The sequence below is a fragment of the Scardinius erythrophthalmus genome (genome assembly GCF_964197995.2).
Source record: "Scardinius erythrophthalmus genome assembly, chromosome: 12".
NCBI classification, from domain to species: domain Eukaryota; kingdom Metazoa; phylum Chordata; class Actinopteri; order Cypriniformes; family Leuciscidae; genus Scardinius; species Scardinius erythrophthalmus.
Window position 1 is genome coordinate 39,319,834 of NC_138232.1, and position 18,176 is coordinate 39,338,009.

Below are 18,176 nucleotides of genomic sequence, written 5' to 3' on the forward strand. Positions count from 1 at the left end.
TGGTGAAATGAAGTTATTTCAGAGGTGAAAAGTTCAAACATTTTGATAAAAGATTACAAATGCAAACTTTTTTTTTCTTTAAAATAACATGCACTGACAAATCATTCACAAAAGGACCAGGAATGTATATTAAGAAAGTAAATGATTTACTTATTCAGGGAAGGATTTTCATTTAACGTTGACTCAACACAGCTATTTGACACATTCCAGCTCTCCAAACAACACTGGTTTATTCTACAGATTAGCAGCCCAATAATGCCCTATTCAGTGTGTATGAGGAAACTTCTGGATTAGCGCATGCTCGCACAAAGGGATTAACCATTGAGGCATTGGCATTGGTTGCACATCTCACCCGTGAATGCGATGCCTCCAGTTGTGATAAGGATCATACAGACTCTCACAGAAGGACAAAGCGTGACGGACAAACTCCTCGGCTTGTGTCTGATCAGCCAGCTCCTTCTCTTTCGTCTTACTCTTCAGCTAAATACAGAGACAGAATTGTTGATTTACTTTATTACTGAGGAAGAGGAAGAAGAGAAGAAAAGAAAGAAGAAAGACGAAGAGGAAATTAGAGAAAAAAGCTAAATGAAAAGGAAAGGAAGAGAAAGCTGAAAACAGGTAAAGGAAGACGAGAGAAAAGTAAGAAAATTAAAAGAAGAGAACAGGAAAAGGGCAAAAAAAAAGTCGAGGAAAGTGAAGAGGAAACAAAGAACAAATAAAGAAGAAATGAGGAAAATAAATGAGGATGAGGAAAGGGAAGATAAAAGAAAATGGTAAAGGGAATAAAGAGAGAAGGAGGAAGAAGAAAAGGCAGATGGAAAATAAGAGAAAATGAGAGAAAACAAAAGAGGAAAATAAAAAGGAAAGGAAGAGAAAGATGAAAAGGAAACAAAAGAGGAGAGAAATGTAAGAGAAAATGAAAAGAGGAGGACAGGAAAAGGGCAAAAAATAGTAGAGGAAAGGGAAGAGGAAACAGAATGGCAAAAAAAGAAGAAATAAGGAAAGAAATGAGGAAGAGGAAAGGGGAGAAAAAAGAAAGGATAGGAAAAGGATGAAAAAACAGGAGAGGAAAGGGAAGAGGAAATGACAGGAAAGGGAAGGAAAAGAGAAGAGGAAAAGGAAATGGAAAGGAAAAAAGGAAGAAAAAAGCGAGGAAAAAGAAAAGAAAAAGGAAGCGGGAGAGGAAGAGGTAAACACATAGAACAGTTTGACCACCATCAAATAATGGTCACAGTAGAGCCCCTTTCACACAGCGCGTTGATCCCGGGAAAATGCCGTAAAATTTCTAGAGTGTGTGAACACAAAGGCTACATTACATGTCACATCCTGACGTCACGCGTCTTTATGGGATGTTTACGAGATGTGTGTGAACGCACTCACAGATTCCGGAAAATCACTGGCAGTGTGAATGAACCAAAATCAAACGACAGATTATCCGCGTATTTTCCGGAATCTCTGTGTGAAAGGGGCTTAAGAAAAGAGAAATGGAAGAATGTTAAACAGAAAGCTTGGTTTAGAGGGAGCGTCAGACCTGTTGGATATAAAGCGTCGTCATGGTGATGATGTGGTTTATGTAGGAACAGGAGCCGATCTCTTCCACATTTGACAGGTTCCTGTCAAACAGATCACACAGCTGTCAGTGAGGAGAAACTCTGTCCGTGTGTGTGTGTGTGTGTGTGTGTGTGTTTGAAGCTGTATTGGATAGACCGCCGTATGACAGGACCATTAGTTCTAGCTGTCAGAGAGATTCCTCTGCCACCCCTATGATCATACATCACACACTGACTGCTGTGTGTGTGTGTGTGTGTGTGTGTGTGTGTGTGTGTGTGTGTGTGTGTGTGTGTGTGTGTGTTACAGAGTGGACGTGCATGTTGAATGTTTACTGAAGAAGAGAAATTTGCCCCAGGAGCAACACTATCTTTCATAAGTTTGGGGTCGGTAAGATTGCTTAATGTTTTTGAAAGAAGTCTCTTCTGACCACCAAGGCTGCATTTATTGGTCAAAAATACAGTAAAAACAAATTAAATTGTGAAATATTATTACAATTTTAAATACCTGTTTTCTATTTGAATATATTGTAAAATATAATTTATTCCTGTGATCAAATCTGAATTTTCAGCATCATTACTCCAGTCTTCAGTGTCACATGATCCTTCAGAAATCATTCTAATATGCTGATTTGCTGCTCAAGAAACATTTCTGATTATTATCAATGTTAAAAACAGCTGTGCAGCTTCATATTTTTGTGGAAACCGTGATACATTCTGTCTTTGCTAAACTGGAAGTTCAAAAGAACAGCATTTCTTTGAAATAGAAATTTAGTACGAATTTCTGATTATCAATGTTGATATTTTTGTGGAAACTGTGATACTATTTTTCATTGATGAAGAGAAAGTTCAAAAGAACAGCATTTATTTGAAACAGAAATATTTTATAACACTATAAATGACTTTTTTTAAGTCTAAGAGATGTCCTTAAAAATGTGTGTGTGTGCAAATGAGCAGCAGCTGCCATTTGAGCAATCGCACTGTCAGACTCTGAAAAGTCTGGAGATGTCGCTGAAAGTGGAAACCACACATGAACCTTCAGCAGCAGGTGCTCGGAGAACTCATGAAACATTCAGCAGGACCACGAGGGTCCAGTTTCTGTTTCACTGAGATTCAAAGCACTTCGTATTTGCATAAGAGACTGTTAAAAATGACTTTAGTTAGTTTGCCTTTCTAACCAAAATAGCGATCCATATCTGTTTTTTTCTTCGTCACCCAGTTCCCTCCCATCAGGCCACTGGTGTGAGTCTCAGAGTCTGACCTGCAGATGACGATGAGGAACTTGAGGAGCAGGAGGGCTAAGGTCTGCTGTTCGGGCTCCAGTCCCTCGGACGCTTTCTGCACACACTGGAGCAGCTGCAGACGCAACACCTGCAGGATGTTATCAGGGAGCAGCGTCATGACGGGGGGCGTCTCCTCCAACCTGCAGAGCCAGTAGAAATGCACAGCCATTATTAAATGCTCCATATGTTTTTAGTGTGGTGCTTAAGGCCCTGTTTACAGCTGGTATTAAAGGGATACTTCACCGATTAGCATTCAGCTTTGTATCAGTAGAAACCTGGTAGTATGACCATGCTTCCCTCCCTTATGTCCACCTGAGACGAGAAATTTCTGTATTGTGTGTCTGGAAAAACCCTCAGATGATGCAAAAATCGTAATTTTCCATCATCGGAGGCTTTTTTGTCCAGAGGCGAGAGACTACAGCCAGTAGGAGGAGCTCGTTCCGCATGTGTTCGACCCGCCCATAGGGGGATCTCACGATAAAACGGCATCTTTTCAGTTTCGAGTCAACTAGTAGCCTAGTTGTGTCATTTCTTCCGATACTGCCCTCTGTAACCGGTAGGCGTGGCTTGGGAGTGGCCTCGTAGGGCAGCAAAGCAAGTGCATTCTGGGAGTTGTTGTCTTTCATCCACATGAGCCAAAAATACATTTTCTGGCTTTTCTCAGTCTAGAAGGCACCAACTTCTAAAATAATTTCACATTTCTACAACATAAATGACCCAAATTTAATACACATCATCTTTCCAGCGGTGAAATATCCCTTTAAGATGCGTTTTGGTCGATCGGATCACAAGTGGACGACACTAAATACAGCTGTAAACAGGATCTAAAATGTTTTGAGCTTGTACACTTTCAGACACTTCCAGAGGGAGTTGAAAACACATTAGACCAGAGTGCTTTCGTAGTGTAAACGCTCATGTGGTTGAATGTGTACAAACAGACACAAAAGACCATCTACTCTCCGTCTACTGAACTAATCAGTTAACATTATGGGAAGAGCTCTAGCCAGACGGGGTTTAAACTTTGTCGGACCCAAGTTTGGCTTGAAGATGAAAAATGTACCAAGCACAATGTTCTCTCACCATTCCTGATTTCTAACACACACTCGAAACGAAAGCTGATGTTCTCTGTATGTTTTTCCGTCGTCTCCGGTCACGTTCATAAGTATATTGTGTGATCCATTAGATCGAAAGATCTGAAAAAAACGGCAAACATTTACCTGCCCATAGACCCTCCCTTTGAAGAAATCAGGACAGAAGTGGTTGAAAGTGGACAAAAGAGAGGGAATAAAACACCAGGTGTAAACAGGAATGTGTCTCCCTCGTCTACTTGTGATCCGATCAACCAAAACGCCTTAATACCAGGAGTAAACAGGGCCTTTGTGTCATTTTGTGATGCTTGACTGAAAAATGGTAACACATTACAATAAGGTTCTATTTGTTAATGTTAATTCATGCATTAATTAACATTAACGAACTATGAGCAATATATATGATACAGTATGTATTAATCTTTGTAATGTTAGTTAATAAAAATTAAATTGTTCATTGTTAGTTCATGTTAGCTCAAGTCCATTAAATAATATTAATTTAAGTTGAATATTGAATAAAGCATTGGTAAATGTTAAAACTAACACCCACTAAGATGAATAAATGATTTACAAAGTATTTTTCATTACATCTTAACTAATGCAGTTAACTAATGTTAACAAATCTTACTATAAAGTGTTACCAAAAAATAAAAAAAATAAAAAAAATCACTCTTTTCACAAATTTACAATTAAATGCAAAGAAACAGCAAGTAACACATTGAATTAAACTTGAAATTTTGAAGAAAGACTGAAATATTACTTTCTTGTAAAACATGGTCTAATAATCTGTTTAATTTAAAACTGTGATAAACAATTTTTTACAGAGTAGATGCATGGAAAATAAAGACCAGCATATTGGTTTTGAATGAGCAATTGATGACAGAACAGTAATTTTTGAGCGGACTACTTCTTTATAGCACCTCTGGGATTTGTAATTCTGCAATCGTGACTGTAAAGGCAAGTACTGCACTATACGAGTGTGTTCTTCCAGCAGAGAGAGAGAACTGTACAGTAATGAAGCAGATCTGTGCGAGAGCAGCACAGCTGAAGGAGAGAGAGCGCTGAGACAAATAAACCCATTACAATCCAAAGTCTCTCTCTCTCAGTCTGTCGGTTCCTGGCTCTCCTCTCGCTCTGCATTACGTAATGTCATCTGACAGTATAAGCACTTCATGATCACATGACCACAGCTGGGAGAGCCAGAGTGATTTTCTCATGCCACACAATCTGCACTACCGCCACATAAATCCTTCTCTCTCCTTCTGTCCTTCTGCAAATCTCTTATCCCCCAACCCTTTATCTAGTTCCCCGCTCTTATTTTTCCATGCATTCATGTGCACACACACTAACACACACACACACACACAAAGACTGGGCTGGCTGAATTCTCAGTATTGCCTCTCACTTGCATCAGAACATGACCATGATGGCAGGGCGTCTGTTAAAGGCACACTATGCAAGATTTGTACCTTAATATAACAGCTTCAAAATCATTTCGATGGTAAACGAACTTGTAGTAGGGCGAATCATCCCGATAGCAAAGCAGGGGGGTGGGGGTGGTGGCAGGGGGCTGAGACGCCGCTGGCAAAACCAGCAATGCAGGTTTGAGAGGTGGCGTCCCGACAAATCTCGCGAGAATCACGACTTACTTTACGGCACGACGTCACATACATCAACAGCATATGAAGCAGCCTCTATGGAAGACACTAGCCATATCACCAGCAGCCATATCACCCTGTAGCCCAAGACTGGTTGCCATATCACCAGCAGCCATATCACCCTGTAGCCCAAGACTGGTTGCCCACTGAAGCTAAGCAGGGCTGAGCCTGGTTAGTACCTGGATGGGAGACCTCCTGAGAAAACCAGGTTGCTGCTGGAAGAGGTGTTAGTGAGGCCAGCAGGGGGTGCTCACCCTGTGGTCTGTGTGGGTCCTAATGCCCCAGTATAGTGACGGGGAAACTATACTGCCAAAAGAGCACCGTCCTTCGGATGAGACGTAAAACCGAGGTCCTGACTCTCTGTGGTCATTAAAAATCCCAGGATGTCTTTCGAAAGAGTAGGGGTGTAACCCCGGCATCCTGGCCAAATTTGCCCAGTGGCCTCTGTCCATCATGGCCTCCTAATCCTCCCCATATATACTGATTGGCTTCATCACTGTCTCCTCTCCACCAGTAAGCTGGTGTGTGGTGGGCGTTCTGGCGCAATATGGCTGCCGTCGCATCATCCAAGTGGATGCTGCACATTGGTGGTGGTTGAGGAGATTCCCCCCTTCTATGTAAAGCGCTTTGAGTGTCGAGAAAAGCGCTATATAAATGTAATGAATTATTATTATTATTATTACTAGCACGCATTTCAGACGTGAATCATGGCAGAGTCGACGAAGAAAACGCGGTCGGAAGAGTGCAGAGACGGCTTTGCGTGAGTGGTATTTACGACAGTAACGTTAAATACAAGTACTCCACAGCGACTCTGTTTGGCAAAAATGGAAACTGCATAGTGTGCCTTTAACTATGGGTCATTATCCACAGACACGCATGGCTACTTCTGCACAGTTTCAGGAAAATCCAAGTGATTCAGGATGCAAAACTACACATTTTCAAAACTGAGTAGTCAGTGGACTGCCTGAATAAGGTGGACCAGACTTGATGCAAACAGTCAAAAATCTGGACATGCAAGATTCTAGCCCTTATTTTAGTCTAGACAAAGCTGACAATTGGTGACTAGGACCTGTGAACTAATACGTAACCCCATTCCTGATCTGTCTTCATAGGTTTAAGTGCCTCAGACTGATGGATGAACGTATCTGGACTGCAGTAAAGTCTACCTGGTTGGCGGTTTCTCGAAATCCACATCGATGCATCTCTCATAGGAGCCGATGAAGATCTCCAGCCAGAGTTTCAGGTAGTCCGGGTCCTTCTACAGGTTTCAGAAAACAACAGAAAGAGAAATTTTTAAAGAATTATTCATTGAAATACAATACATTTATTAATTTGGCAGATGTAACTTTTATCCAAAGTTATTTGCATTGTATTCAGGTATAGCCTACATTTTATAAGTCCATGCATTCCCTGGGAATCAAACCCTTGACCTTGACGTTGACGTTGACTTACAGGAATGCATTTGGTTATCAACAGTTATCTAAGGTGTGTCCAAATGTTTGAGGTTAGTGGGTGGATTATATCAGGTGTAACACATGATACCTGACGGATAACTGGCCTGACCACATTTCTACCTGGAACACATTCCTACATTCCAGAAAACAAGAGTAGTTTGACCAAGAACAACGCTCCTTAGAAATGTCCACATACAAACCTGTTCACCCCGTTCAGAATTAAATCTCGATCAACAGCCGACGGCAATCTAATGAATTTATGAAACACGTCACGCTCTAATTGATGTGGCTGGAGTGTATCACGACTCAATGTGGCCATTTGTGAGGTCAATGCTTCAGCTGTGTTACACTCAGACATCCAGAACAGGAAATCATGCTCAAAAATTCCTCTCGGTGAGATCATCAGAACAGCTATGCAAGTCCATGCCAAAAAACAACTCGCAATAGCTGACCAATAAGACACATGAACAACACAGCACAAAAAAGTCAGTTTTTGACTCTTCAAAACACAAAAAAGTGAGAATATGAGAAAAGAAAGAATATGTGCATTATAGTCATTTGGGATCCAGAGGCAAGACACAGATGTCTGAATGTGGCCAAAGGTGCACACACCCTGTTTATTTAGAGCTCACGCCACAGAACGGACACTGCCTCGCTCCTGATGCCCTCTCCAGCTGAAGGGTGTGTGGCGATTCAGTCACATTCTCCTACTCATGCATGTCAAGTTCACAATTAAAGGGCTTTTTCTTCCTTAAGCACTAAACATTAACTCGAAGTAGACTTTTATGCTGTATTGCACGCCCTGGGGGAAAGTATTTTGTTGTAACTTGCACACCCGAATGAGTCCTGCATGATAATATTGTTACTTGATTTGTTTCATCTTGTAAAATCAGTGTAGATTACAGTTTAAAGCCGGCAAGAAACAGAAGTTGCGAATAATAATAATATTTTCTTCCCTATTGTGACGTATATCCGAGTGAACGGCTTCTTACAATAACAAATGTAGGGCGGGGCTTGATTTTGTCCATGGGGAATTGATTGGATGGCTGTGGTTTGCTATTGGTCGATCTCATGAGAGTGACAGGTTGTCCCGCCCTCATTATCAAAGAAAAGAAAAGAGATAATGCTTTTTGCAGTTATTTTGATTAAGGCACATGAATAAAAAAATAAATAATGATGTGTGCATGGATAAATCTCTTATTATAAACAATGCAATATTCCATAAAAGACTAAGAATTGTCAAATTGATTTCATGATGACTTTAATAACTGTAATTTCAGCATCTGATAAATGACTACTTAGTACTAACAGTCTCATCCCTAAGGCTTCTTTCAGAAATGGTTATGTATTCATAGACTCTGGCAAAGAGACTGGGCAATCCAAACCCTCACTAATGCCAGGCATATGACCTACAGCCACAACACTGAGCTCACTCTAATCACATGGGCTAGACATCCTGTCCATTCGACATGCCATCATAATTTGACTTCTAGTATGCAGGATAGTCTCTCTCCTGTCTGTTATCCTCTCTTTCAAGAAATTACATGCTCAAGCTTGAGATGTTGTATATTTCCACAGAAAATATTGCTGCCTCACCCCTCAATTTGTAAAAACATGCATTTACAAGCCTAGCAAACAACTAGGCAAAGGTTTAAACCTCTCAAACCTGACTCGCTGTCTACAGGCAGAAGCCTTCTAAAGGCATTGTTGTGTTAGCATGGTTGCTAAGCTAACAAGCAGATACTCAGAGTGCAGCAGGAATAAGTCCAAAGTAATGAGTTCGGGTTCAGTTTTTTTGGTATTAAATGTCTGAAATATGGTTTGTGGTTATCACAAGCTCAATGTTTTTTTTTTTTTTTCATGTTTTATCCTACAACGTTAAATACATTCAGTAATACTTTTCATGAAGCTTTTACTTGCCTTAAAAAAGTGTCTGCTATTGCTAATGCTAACAAGTGTCTAAATGGGACTACAGAGGTTGTCTGGAAAATGAAACATCATCAGGCAAACAGTTAAACTCATCTAATTGCTAGTCCATTTTTACAGCCTCGTTTTGTTTATAATTGCACTCTTGCTAATTATTTTCACTCTTTCCAAACTTTCCAACATGCATTTTAAATAAAAACCGAAAGAGTTTTCGTAAGCTTACGGTGACATTGACATTGTGCAAGTGCTGTGTAGTTCGTTTATAGCCTACGTTTAGCTTTTTACTTCTGCCGATTATATTTAGGCTTCAAAAAAATCATAAAAGTTGTGTTAATTTGTGAAGTTTATCTTGGTTACAGAGAAATTTGTTGGTTACAGAGCAGATGGAAAAATCCAACCAGGGAACCAGGATGATGCTCTTCAAATTATGGGCTGGCCCACAAAATGACATCATCCCTGCCAAACTCTAACACAGACAAAACAGCTTCCCTACACTTAATATAAAATATATATATATATTCCTTTTATTATAATATAAAATCGTATCTTGTTACTGATCTGGTTACATTGTATTCTGGGGTCGGTATCTCCATGAAGGATGCATACTGCCTTCGTATTTGGGAGAAACAAGATAGCACAATTTATGATGCTTACTGCTTCATAAAGGCCTTAAAATGCTGTCTAGGTGGGCAGCTCAATTCAGGTTTTGGAACAAAGCGACTACTTCATATAACACCTACACATCAACCTCCATGCTTTAGCACGAGACCCAAGCGATATCCGTTGCAAAATTAGGCCATATTCTTCAATTCATGCCATCACCAGCAAAAAAAAAGTAAATTCACATGAAGTAAATTGATATTAATGCATGCATAACTTGCATAAAATGCATAAGAACGGTTTTTAAACCCTAAAAGATGAGAAATTATTTTCTGAAGCAATTCTTTTAAATCCTATCTGACTTGAGGTCACTTGAACAGACATATCCACGTTTCTTCTTTCTCATCTAATATCTTACATGTTCATTTCAGTAGTCAAATAATCTTTTACAACAGGAACTCGAGTTCCTGTGAGGATCGTATAGGGATTGTTACCATGGTGAGGAAAGAGGGTATTTTGAGTGAGACGGCACAGCATTTTCCAGTCTCTCTCTCTCTCTCTCACACACACATTTTCCTCTTTCTCACCCCACTATCTCGGTTTTCTTACTTTTCTCTCACACTTAATTTTGTATCCCGCTGTCCTTATCTCCTCTCCCTCTCTCTTGCCATGTGTGTGTGTGTACACACTTGTACAACTATCTTTGTGAGGACCAGTTTGAGTTTTAGACCATTGGAGTGAGGACAAAGATCGCCCTTTAAAGGCCTGTTCGAGGGTCGAGACTTGGTTTTAGGGATAAGGTTATAATGAGGTTAAGGGTCGGTTTAGGGTCAGGGGTCGGGTTAGGCACTTAGTTGTGATGGGTAAGGGGCTAGAGATTGCATTGTGTCAATGAATGTCCTCATAAAGATAGATGTAGAAGAATGTGTGTGTGTGTGTGTGTGTGTGTGTGTGTGTGTGTGTGTGTGTGTGTGTGTGTGTGTGTGTGTGTGTGTGTGTGTGTGTGTGTGTGTGTGTGTGTGTGTGTGTGTGTGTGTGTGTGTGTGTGTGTGTATTGCCCTATGAAGCTGCAAACCAGATGAGATGGCGAAAGGATAACAAGGCAATATAAACCAGCCAAGTTGATTTACAGTATGGAGCTCATGATCTACATGCGGATTCGCTTCATCAACATCTGCTGTATGAGCAACAGCACAAGTGTGTAGAAGTTCTGACCTGATCTCAGAGAGGTTAGACAACAACTGGAAAGAGTTGAAGAGAATCATAATTGTGCCTCTTTAAATAGGACTAATGGGTGAGTACTGTACGAGTGTGTACGTGTATAAATAGCGCACTGCCCTGTAAAAGCCGTTTATAGCCATCACTGAAGGACAAGCCCTGATAATCACAGGTCTTAACTGGGTCAAAGGTCAGCACACAAGTAGCTCCGTCCCATTCACGAGACAACTGCTGCTGTCACACTGTGTGTTCAGTGACTCTATGCAGTCTATCATTATCTCAGAGGGTGTGTGTATGGGATCACGACTGTAACCAGGAAACACAAAGACCAGCTTCTATTAAACTGCTCGAGTAAACAGACCACATGAAAAGAGCACTTTCATCATGCATGCTTCATTCAGTTTCAGTCCGTCCGGTTCTTCCTTCAATCGTTTTCAACTCTGTCTCATTCACTCATCTGCAGTGTCGACATTTGCCCATCTGGCATTCTTGTCATTCAGGCAGACAGCAAAGAGGCTAAATCACACGAAACCACCAACACTGACCATGGAGACTAACCCAATTTGGACAATAATTGTTTTTATGGGGTTGTAATGGCGTTTTATTATTTACACGTGCTAGCTGCCAATTTTATTACTGTCTGAAATGGAAACATCAGTGTTTTTCTTCTCCCACAACCCAAGAGAAAATAACCTGATCCAAATGGCCTGCTGGTTTCTGACTAACTGGATTGAATTGAATTCCTGTCTGATTCTCCAGTATATGTTCGTTTTCTTCAGTACTGGCTGAGATTATTGATTTCCTCTGTGTCTATGTATGTTCTCTACGTTTTGTGAAGAGATTAAACAGAACATATAGAGGCTGAGCAGGTTGTGCTCCAAACACACGTCCCAGAATGCACAGCAAAAGCCGCTGTATTAATGTCTTTCGACATGCATAAATTTAAATCTGACAGACATATAAAAGTTATGATTAGGCTGCATTAGCGTGCTTAAGAGGAAATGTCACTTCACGCTGCGTTCTGAAGATCACAGGCTGGTTAATGCATGAGAGCAGAAACCATAAACAAAAGCAAAGGTCATTTCTGCAGCAAACAAAACATCACTGGACTTGTGACTATCAGCTCACGAGGGAAATCATGTTTAAGGACGAGCTGGCGGGTTGAACATCTCATCGTGAGCGCGTCAAGACTGCGCAAATATTTGAGTAAAAACTGAAACAAAACTGTTGTTCACAGAATATTATGGCAGCTTGTGTCAAATAAGTAAATAAATAAATGCAACTTTATCTCACAATTCTGACTTTTTTTCCTCACAATTCAGGGTTTATATCGCATAATTCTGACTTTTTTCTCACAATCCCGACTTTATATCGCATAATTCTGACTTTTTTTCAGAATTACGAGAAATAAAGTCAGAACTGCGATATATAGACTCACAATTGTGAGAAATAAAGTCTGAATTGCGACTTTACATATCTTGCAATTCTGACTTTTTTTCTAAGAATTGTTTCGCCGTTCAAAACATACATACATACATTCAATACGTCAATACATCATGCATCGGGTCAGATGCGTCGGGTCAGAGGTCACTCGTCATGCGTCGGGTCAGAGGTCACTCTTACGCCAGAACTATGGTGCGTTCAAGTCATCTCGTATAGATCGTATTTACGAGTTGAACGCACTTGAACGCCACCACAATGTCGTAAATACCAGTGGGGAGCTCGGGATTTTCTCTAAGCTCCGATCTTTACGAGTTGGGGGCGTGTCAGTTATTAACATGGCGGAATACACAATACGTAAAGGTATTTAGCTGTGATATTGTCAGGCTTTTCTATTTACAGCGCAGTTAGCTAATCGCCAACACAGAATATGATAGTATTATAATATAACAATGCAACATGTAATGATGTGTTGGCAGTGGTTTCATAAATTAATTAAAAACATAAAAATACAAAGTATACCTGATGCACATTTCTTTGTTTTTCATTTTCTAGAACAAGAGTTTAAGAACCTTACTGTATTTTTGTCTAATTAATTAAGAGAAAGTACTTCGCCATTTTGCTCCGACGAAAGTGACTTGAACGCACATGCTGTTATAAGCACGCCTTCCCACCTCGTACGTACGAACTTCCCAGGAGGACTTGAACGCACCACTAGACTTGCGTATGGCCATTACCGGAAGCCAATCATTATAGTTTATAAAGTTATTAATATGGATATTTTTCTAACAAAAACACATGGCTTTGCTTCAGAAGGCCTTTATTAACCCCTGGAGTCGTATGGATTACTTTTATGATGGATGATCTAGGATGGCTTGAGGGTGTGTAAATTATGGAATACTTTTCATTTTTGGGTGAACTATCCCTTTAAGCTTTAGGGACAAGTGTCTTCGCTACAATCACTAATGATATTTCCACTGGATGGCTGTTGTTTCAGTTTTATCTATGTATATTGTTGTGACTATATGTGTCCTTATGTGATTGTAATGTGTGTGCGGGTGTGTAAATGTATTGTAATGTACAAATGTAAAGCGACCTTGAGCTACGGAAAGGCGTTATATAAATAAAACTTCTTAATCTTCTTCTGTCCCTATTCAAATAAACCATATATAAAAATAAATCATTTAAAACCTGATTGATCAGTGAAACGTGCACATGGCTTATTCCAGCTTTTTTATCCCTTTTAGACCTAAATCACACGCCCGCTGCCACAACCGAAGGCTAATGTTCAGATTTTATGTGACAGGTCATCTGGATAAATCCTGAGTCCCTGTGGACAGCAGCGGCTCGGAGGGGCTCAGGGTCTAATCACTGTATTACGCTGACATGACAGACCCACAAGACACTGCTGACAACAGCAGACTCTCCTAAGGGAAGCAAAATGTCCTCTCTGGTGGAAATGATAACGCAAAGGAAAGTGTGTTATTATTGCATTTGTTCTAGATCATCATTACATTACGGTGTTAAATGTCCTGTAAAGCGACCTAACGTTGTCGCAGTCTGATGATCACAACAGTCTCAATAACAACAAGGATCTGACAATACGAGCAGGGCTCTAACTGGACTCGCAACACAAAACACAAAGACAAGGAAGTGTGCTTTTGTGTTTAACTTCTCGCCAAAGATCAGTCTGCAGCTAAACAGTGATGATATTGTTACAACTAAAATAATTACAAATCTGCAATTAAAATAAAGCTGAAATAAAGCAAATTATATTAGATTACACTTCAACTAAAAAAAAGAAAAGAAAATTTGAAGAAATGAATCATTGAAAATAATTTATAATTGAATTAATTGACGCTATGGAATTCTTTTCTACCTTTCGAAATGTTACATGTATATTTTGTTAAAAGTAAACGTTTTAAAAATACTTGAGTTCAGCCTCAACAATTCGTTCAACAGACTCAACAGTCGCTGTTTTTAAATCTAAAATTCGAGTAATTCAATCTGTAATTCCTTTGTAACGTTTAAGTTATTTTGACATACACACATTACTAGGGCCTAAGGGTCTTATGTAAAAATAAAAATAAATCAAAAAGTGCAGAAACTCTATAAAAAAATAAAAAATTTAAGAAATTAATAATGGAAAATAATTAATAATTGAATTAATTAAGTTCAAGTTGGAGTACTAAAACTACTTTAACTGAAATAAAGTTAGAAATATAAAATAAAAACTAATACAACATGAAAACTGAAAATCAAAAAAATATATATAATAATAATATATGGATAATATTAAAATAACACTGACGCGATATTGCAAAAACAATCTCAAGGGTGAAAAAGTAGATGCACAAATTTTCTTTACAAAGTGACATCGCCAACTACTGGCCTGGCATGAATAATACAGCGATTTTAGTCGTTCAGTGTGAACAGAGATCGTTTTGACAACATTGTTGCCTCTACGAAAAAAAACACAAAGGAAAACCTTTTCCATTTATAGAACAGCGTTGTCATGTATATGTACCTTAAGAGGTCTGGGTGCCACAATTTCAGAGGACGTCCAAATTATCTAGTAAAGTAATTTTCTAAGTAGATATAAGGACCTTTAAAGCTAAAATGTGTAGTTTCTGAACCACTAACAAAAATGGAATTGCAAAAAGAATGTTTTAAAATAGATTGTCTGAACACTCCCCCTGAACACTGCCATTGGTTAGCCCAACAATTAGCCCCGCCCCCAAACTCACAGCATTGGTTGAGCCAATGTCACTTTTAGGGGAAACTGCCATATTAAAGCTTTACATATAGTTAAACTGGGATCAGAGAAAGTATTATATATAGTGCAAAACAACATATTTTCTCTTCAACCCAAGAGAAATGCATCTGGGGTCAACGAGGAAGAATAACCAGAACACTATGCACTGAATTATTTTGAGTTAAATCTGATTACATGACATCACAGAGGGAGTTGGTCGAATCTCCATCAATGATCAGACGGACTGAACATTCACAACCACCTGAGGTCTCTCCAGAGGGCATTCAGATGTCATGACAAGCGTTCACACACTGTATAGGAGGACACAATGTACCAGCCACATGCAATGCGCAAGAAATAAAGAAATAAAAGCGCGCTCCTTCTTATGTGCAAAGGGATTATTTGGTCATGCTTAGTGATGTGCATTTGCATGAGAAAAGAAATGCATTAACTCTGTGAAAGTGCATCCACTGCAAGCCGTTTACCTTATTGCAGTACAGCATCCAAACCTCATACAGTCTCTCGGTCGATGCCATTCTGCACTGCAAGCTGTGAGCATGTAGGCAGAAACCTTCCTGATGATAACGTGATCAATATTCCCGAGTCCTCATGGTGTTAACATCCTGGCGGAAGGAGTTTGCCCAAAAACCACATTCGCTCGTGGATCACAAATCCCACCAATGGGTGAATAGTAGTCTGTGTTAATCCAGGGTGACAGATCGTGTCATTTCCTCTGTGCACGGTTAAATCTCATCCATCATGTGAACGATACGAATCCCAGATGGCTTGGACTTGTGCGTTTCCGGCACTTTTCCACCAGCAGCTTTCTGATATTCCAAAAATTCCTCTGCTCTTCCAAGCCCTGTCGACAAATAGAGCACACATTAAAAACAAGATGCTGCATGAATGCATTGCAATTCCCAAAAGCACATTTGCATGCCACGGATAACAGTAAATTTGCAATGCATGACTCTGAGAGAAGGAAAAAAAAATCCCAAAATAAACAGAGACCCATGACATCATCTCAAGCCAACTCAACATGTTCACAGAGCCAACATTATATTCCTGACTTTGAAAGAGCAAGTCATGTAAACTATATTTTACCTCCAGCATTGCCAATATCAGATCATACTATAATGTGTACAGTTATTATTTAATATATGCCCAAAAATGTGCAAACAGTAAAAGAGTTGATCTAGAACTCTAGGTGTTGTTATTGTATTCTATAGATACTAGACAGAAATACTCTATTTAGACTCTTTGAGGGTGTCAAAACATGCAACACTTGTGTAATTCTGTAAAGATATGACCAACGGCATATTTCTTGACTTAGATTTAGATGTAACACTTATGAAACCCCCAGTAATGTCAAGACTTGTCATGTTATAAACATTAGATCATAATAACAAATGGCAACGGCATATACAAGACTAGTAAGATCTTCGCATTAATACATCAGTTTCCTATGAGTCTGAAACTCACCTGCCTCGACAAAAGCAGCCCGTCGAAACTCCCGAGCCGAAGCTTGTGTTCTGGTTACCAATCCAGGAATGTTGCATGAACCGAAAGCGCCACTGACATTTAAACCCGGTCAGTCTAAACACCCCAAACTGGCTTTTGACTCATCTTGTAACCAGATCAGCCTGACAGCCCGGGTGCATTTGACGAATATCATTGCACTGGATTGCGACGGCTCATTACAAAGCCACAGCACGGGCTCGGGAAGCTTGAAGGTGTGTGTGTGGGGGGGGGGGGGCACGCGCGCGCGCCTGTGTATGTTTTTCTTCGTAGATGTTTTACGACAGGCCGTACTCCTTTACGTTGCCTATGTGGAGCTCATGTGAGTCGCAAAGGCGTGGCTGAAACTCGCGTTCATTACGTAATTTAATTAATATTCATGATCACTATTTTATCTATTCCTCAACTGATTAGCGACCACATGCCAACGTCAGAACGCTTTGCCCGCCGGCCAATCAAGTAGGCTCACTGCATAAATATGACCATGCGTAATTAATATTAATAAGATGCCTTCAATTTAGAAGGACAGGTAAAAGTATGTGAATATACTTTTCTTTAATATCTTTGATATGAATGTTATCCTCATATGCAATAGCTGATGTTTAACATGTTATTAATGTTTTATGACGCTATGGAATTCTTTTGTATCTTATGTAATTCATTTGTATCTTTCGAAATGTTACATGTATATTTTGTTGAAAAAAAAAAACGTTCAGCCTTAGTTAGTCGCTGTTTTTAATTCTAAAATTCGAGTAATTCATCCGGTAACTCCTTTGTAACGTTTAAGTTATTTTGACATACACACTTACAAGAGTAGGGCCTAATATAATAAAAAGAAAAGAAAAAGTGCAGAAACTCTATATGATATATGAGCGCTCCCTGCTGGCTAAAGAGCGCAAACACAGAAATACTTCAGTACAGTTCATCAAATGCAACACGAATTTCTGGAAATTAAATATTACTTTTGTGATCTGAAAAATAAAAATGACACAAATTAGATAAACTAGTAAAGTTACAAGGGAAATTAGGTCAGTAAATGATCAAGAACAATTAAAGGTTAACAAATGAGACCTTATTGTAAAGTGTTGCCGGTAATTGTTTATCTGACATTATTATTTATTTGGCAGGAACTTTAAGTTTAGAATTTGACTTTGATTCTACTGAAATAAGAAAATGCAAAGAGAAAAAAATGACTGGACACCAACGAGTTAAGAAACAGAGTAAGAATATATTTATCATATGTCTACAGTTAACATAGAAACAAAAAAATCAGTGAATACAATATCGGTCACAGGTAAAACTGCTCAGGCCTTCAGTTTGATCATGATTGAGTTCCAGAGCACATGTTGAGGCAGTGTTGAAGGCCGTTTGAAGAGCACAGCGTTGATGGTTTGGTTTATCTCTTCACAGGATTAAAACATGTGCAGTTTCTTCATAGAGAGGAAGAGGAGGAGGAGGAGGAGGAGGGTTTTGGAAATCTGAACACAGAGATACACACAAACACATGCACTGTACACACACCCACACTTTCACAGTCACAGGCTGAGTGGGTGATGTACTAATAACCTTCTCTCTCTCACACACACACACACACACACACACACACACACACGCACGCACGCACACACACACACACACACACACACACACACACACACACACACACACACACACACACACACACACACA

General features: G+C 39.5%; 1 protein-coding gene across 5 annotated transcripts in view; it reads right to left on the reverse strand.

Moving 5' to 3' along the window:
* The window catches only part of nbeal1 (neurobeachin-like 1), a 66,154-nt gene extending 49,438 nt beyond the window's left edge, over positions 1–16,716 (reverse strand). For all 5 annotated transcript variants that reach the window (XM_081381432.1, XM_081381431.1, XM_081381430.1 and 2 more), the window contains exons 1-6: positions 16,452–16,716; positions 15,455–15,831; positions 6,743–6,834; positions 2,809–2,970; positions 1,532–1,613; positions 353–480 (exon numbers count right to left, since the gene is read on the reverse strand). In XM_081381432.1, coding sequence (XP_081237558.1) covers positions 353–480; positions 1,532–1,613; positions 2,809–2,970; positions 6,743–6,834; positions 15,455–15,505 — 515 coding nt within the window. In that variant the 5' untranslated portion in view covers positions 15,506–15,831; positions 16,452–16,716. The remainder of the gene's footprint in view (positions 1–352; positions 481–1,531; positions 1,614–2,808; positions 2,971–6,742; positions 6,835–15,454; positions 15,832–16,451) is intronic.
* Between the last annotated feature and the right edge of the window lie 1,460 nt (positions 16,717–18,176).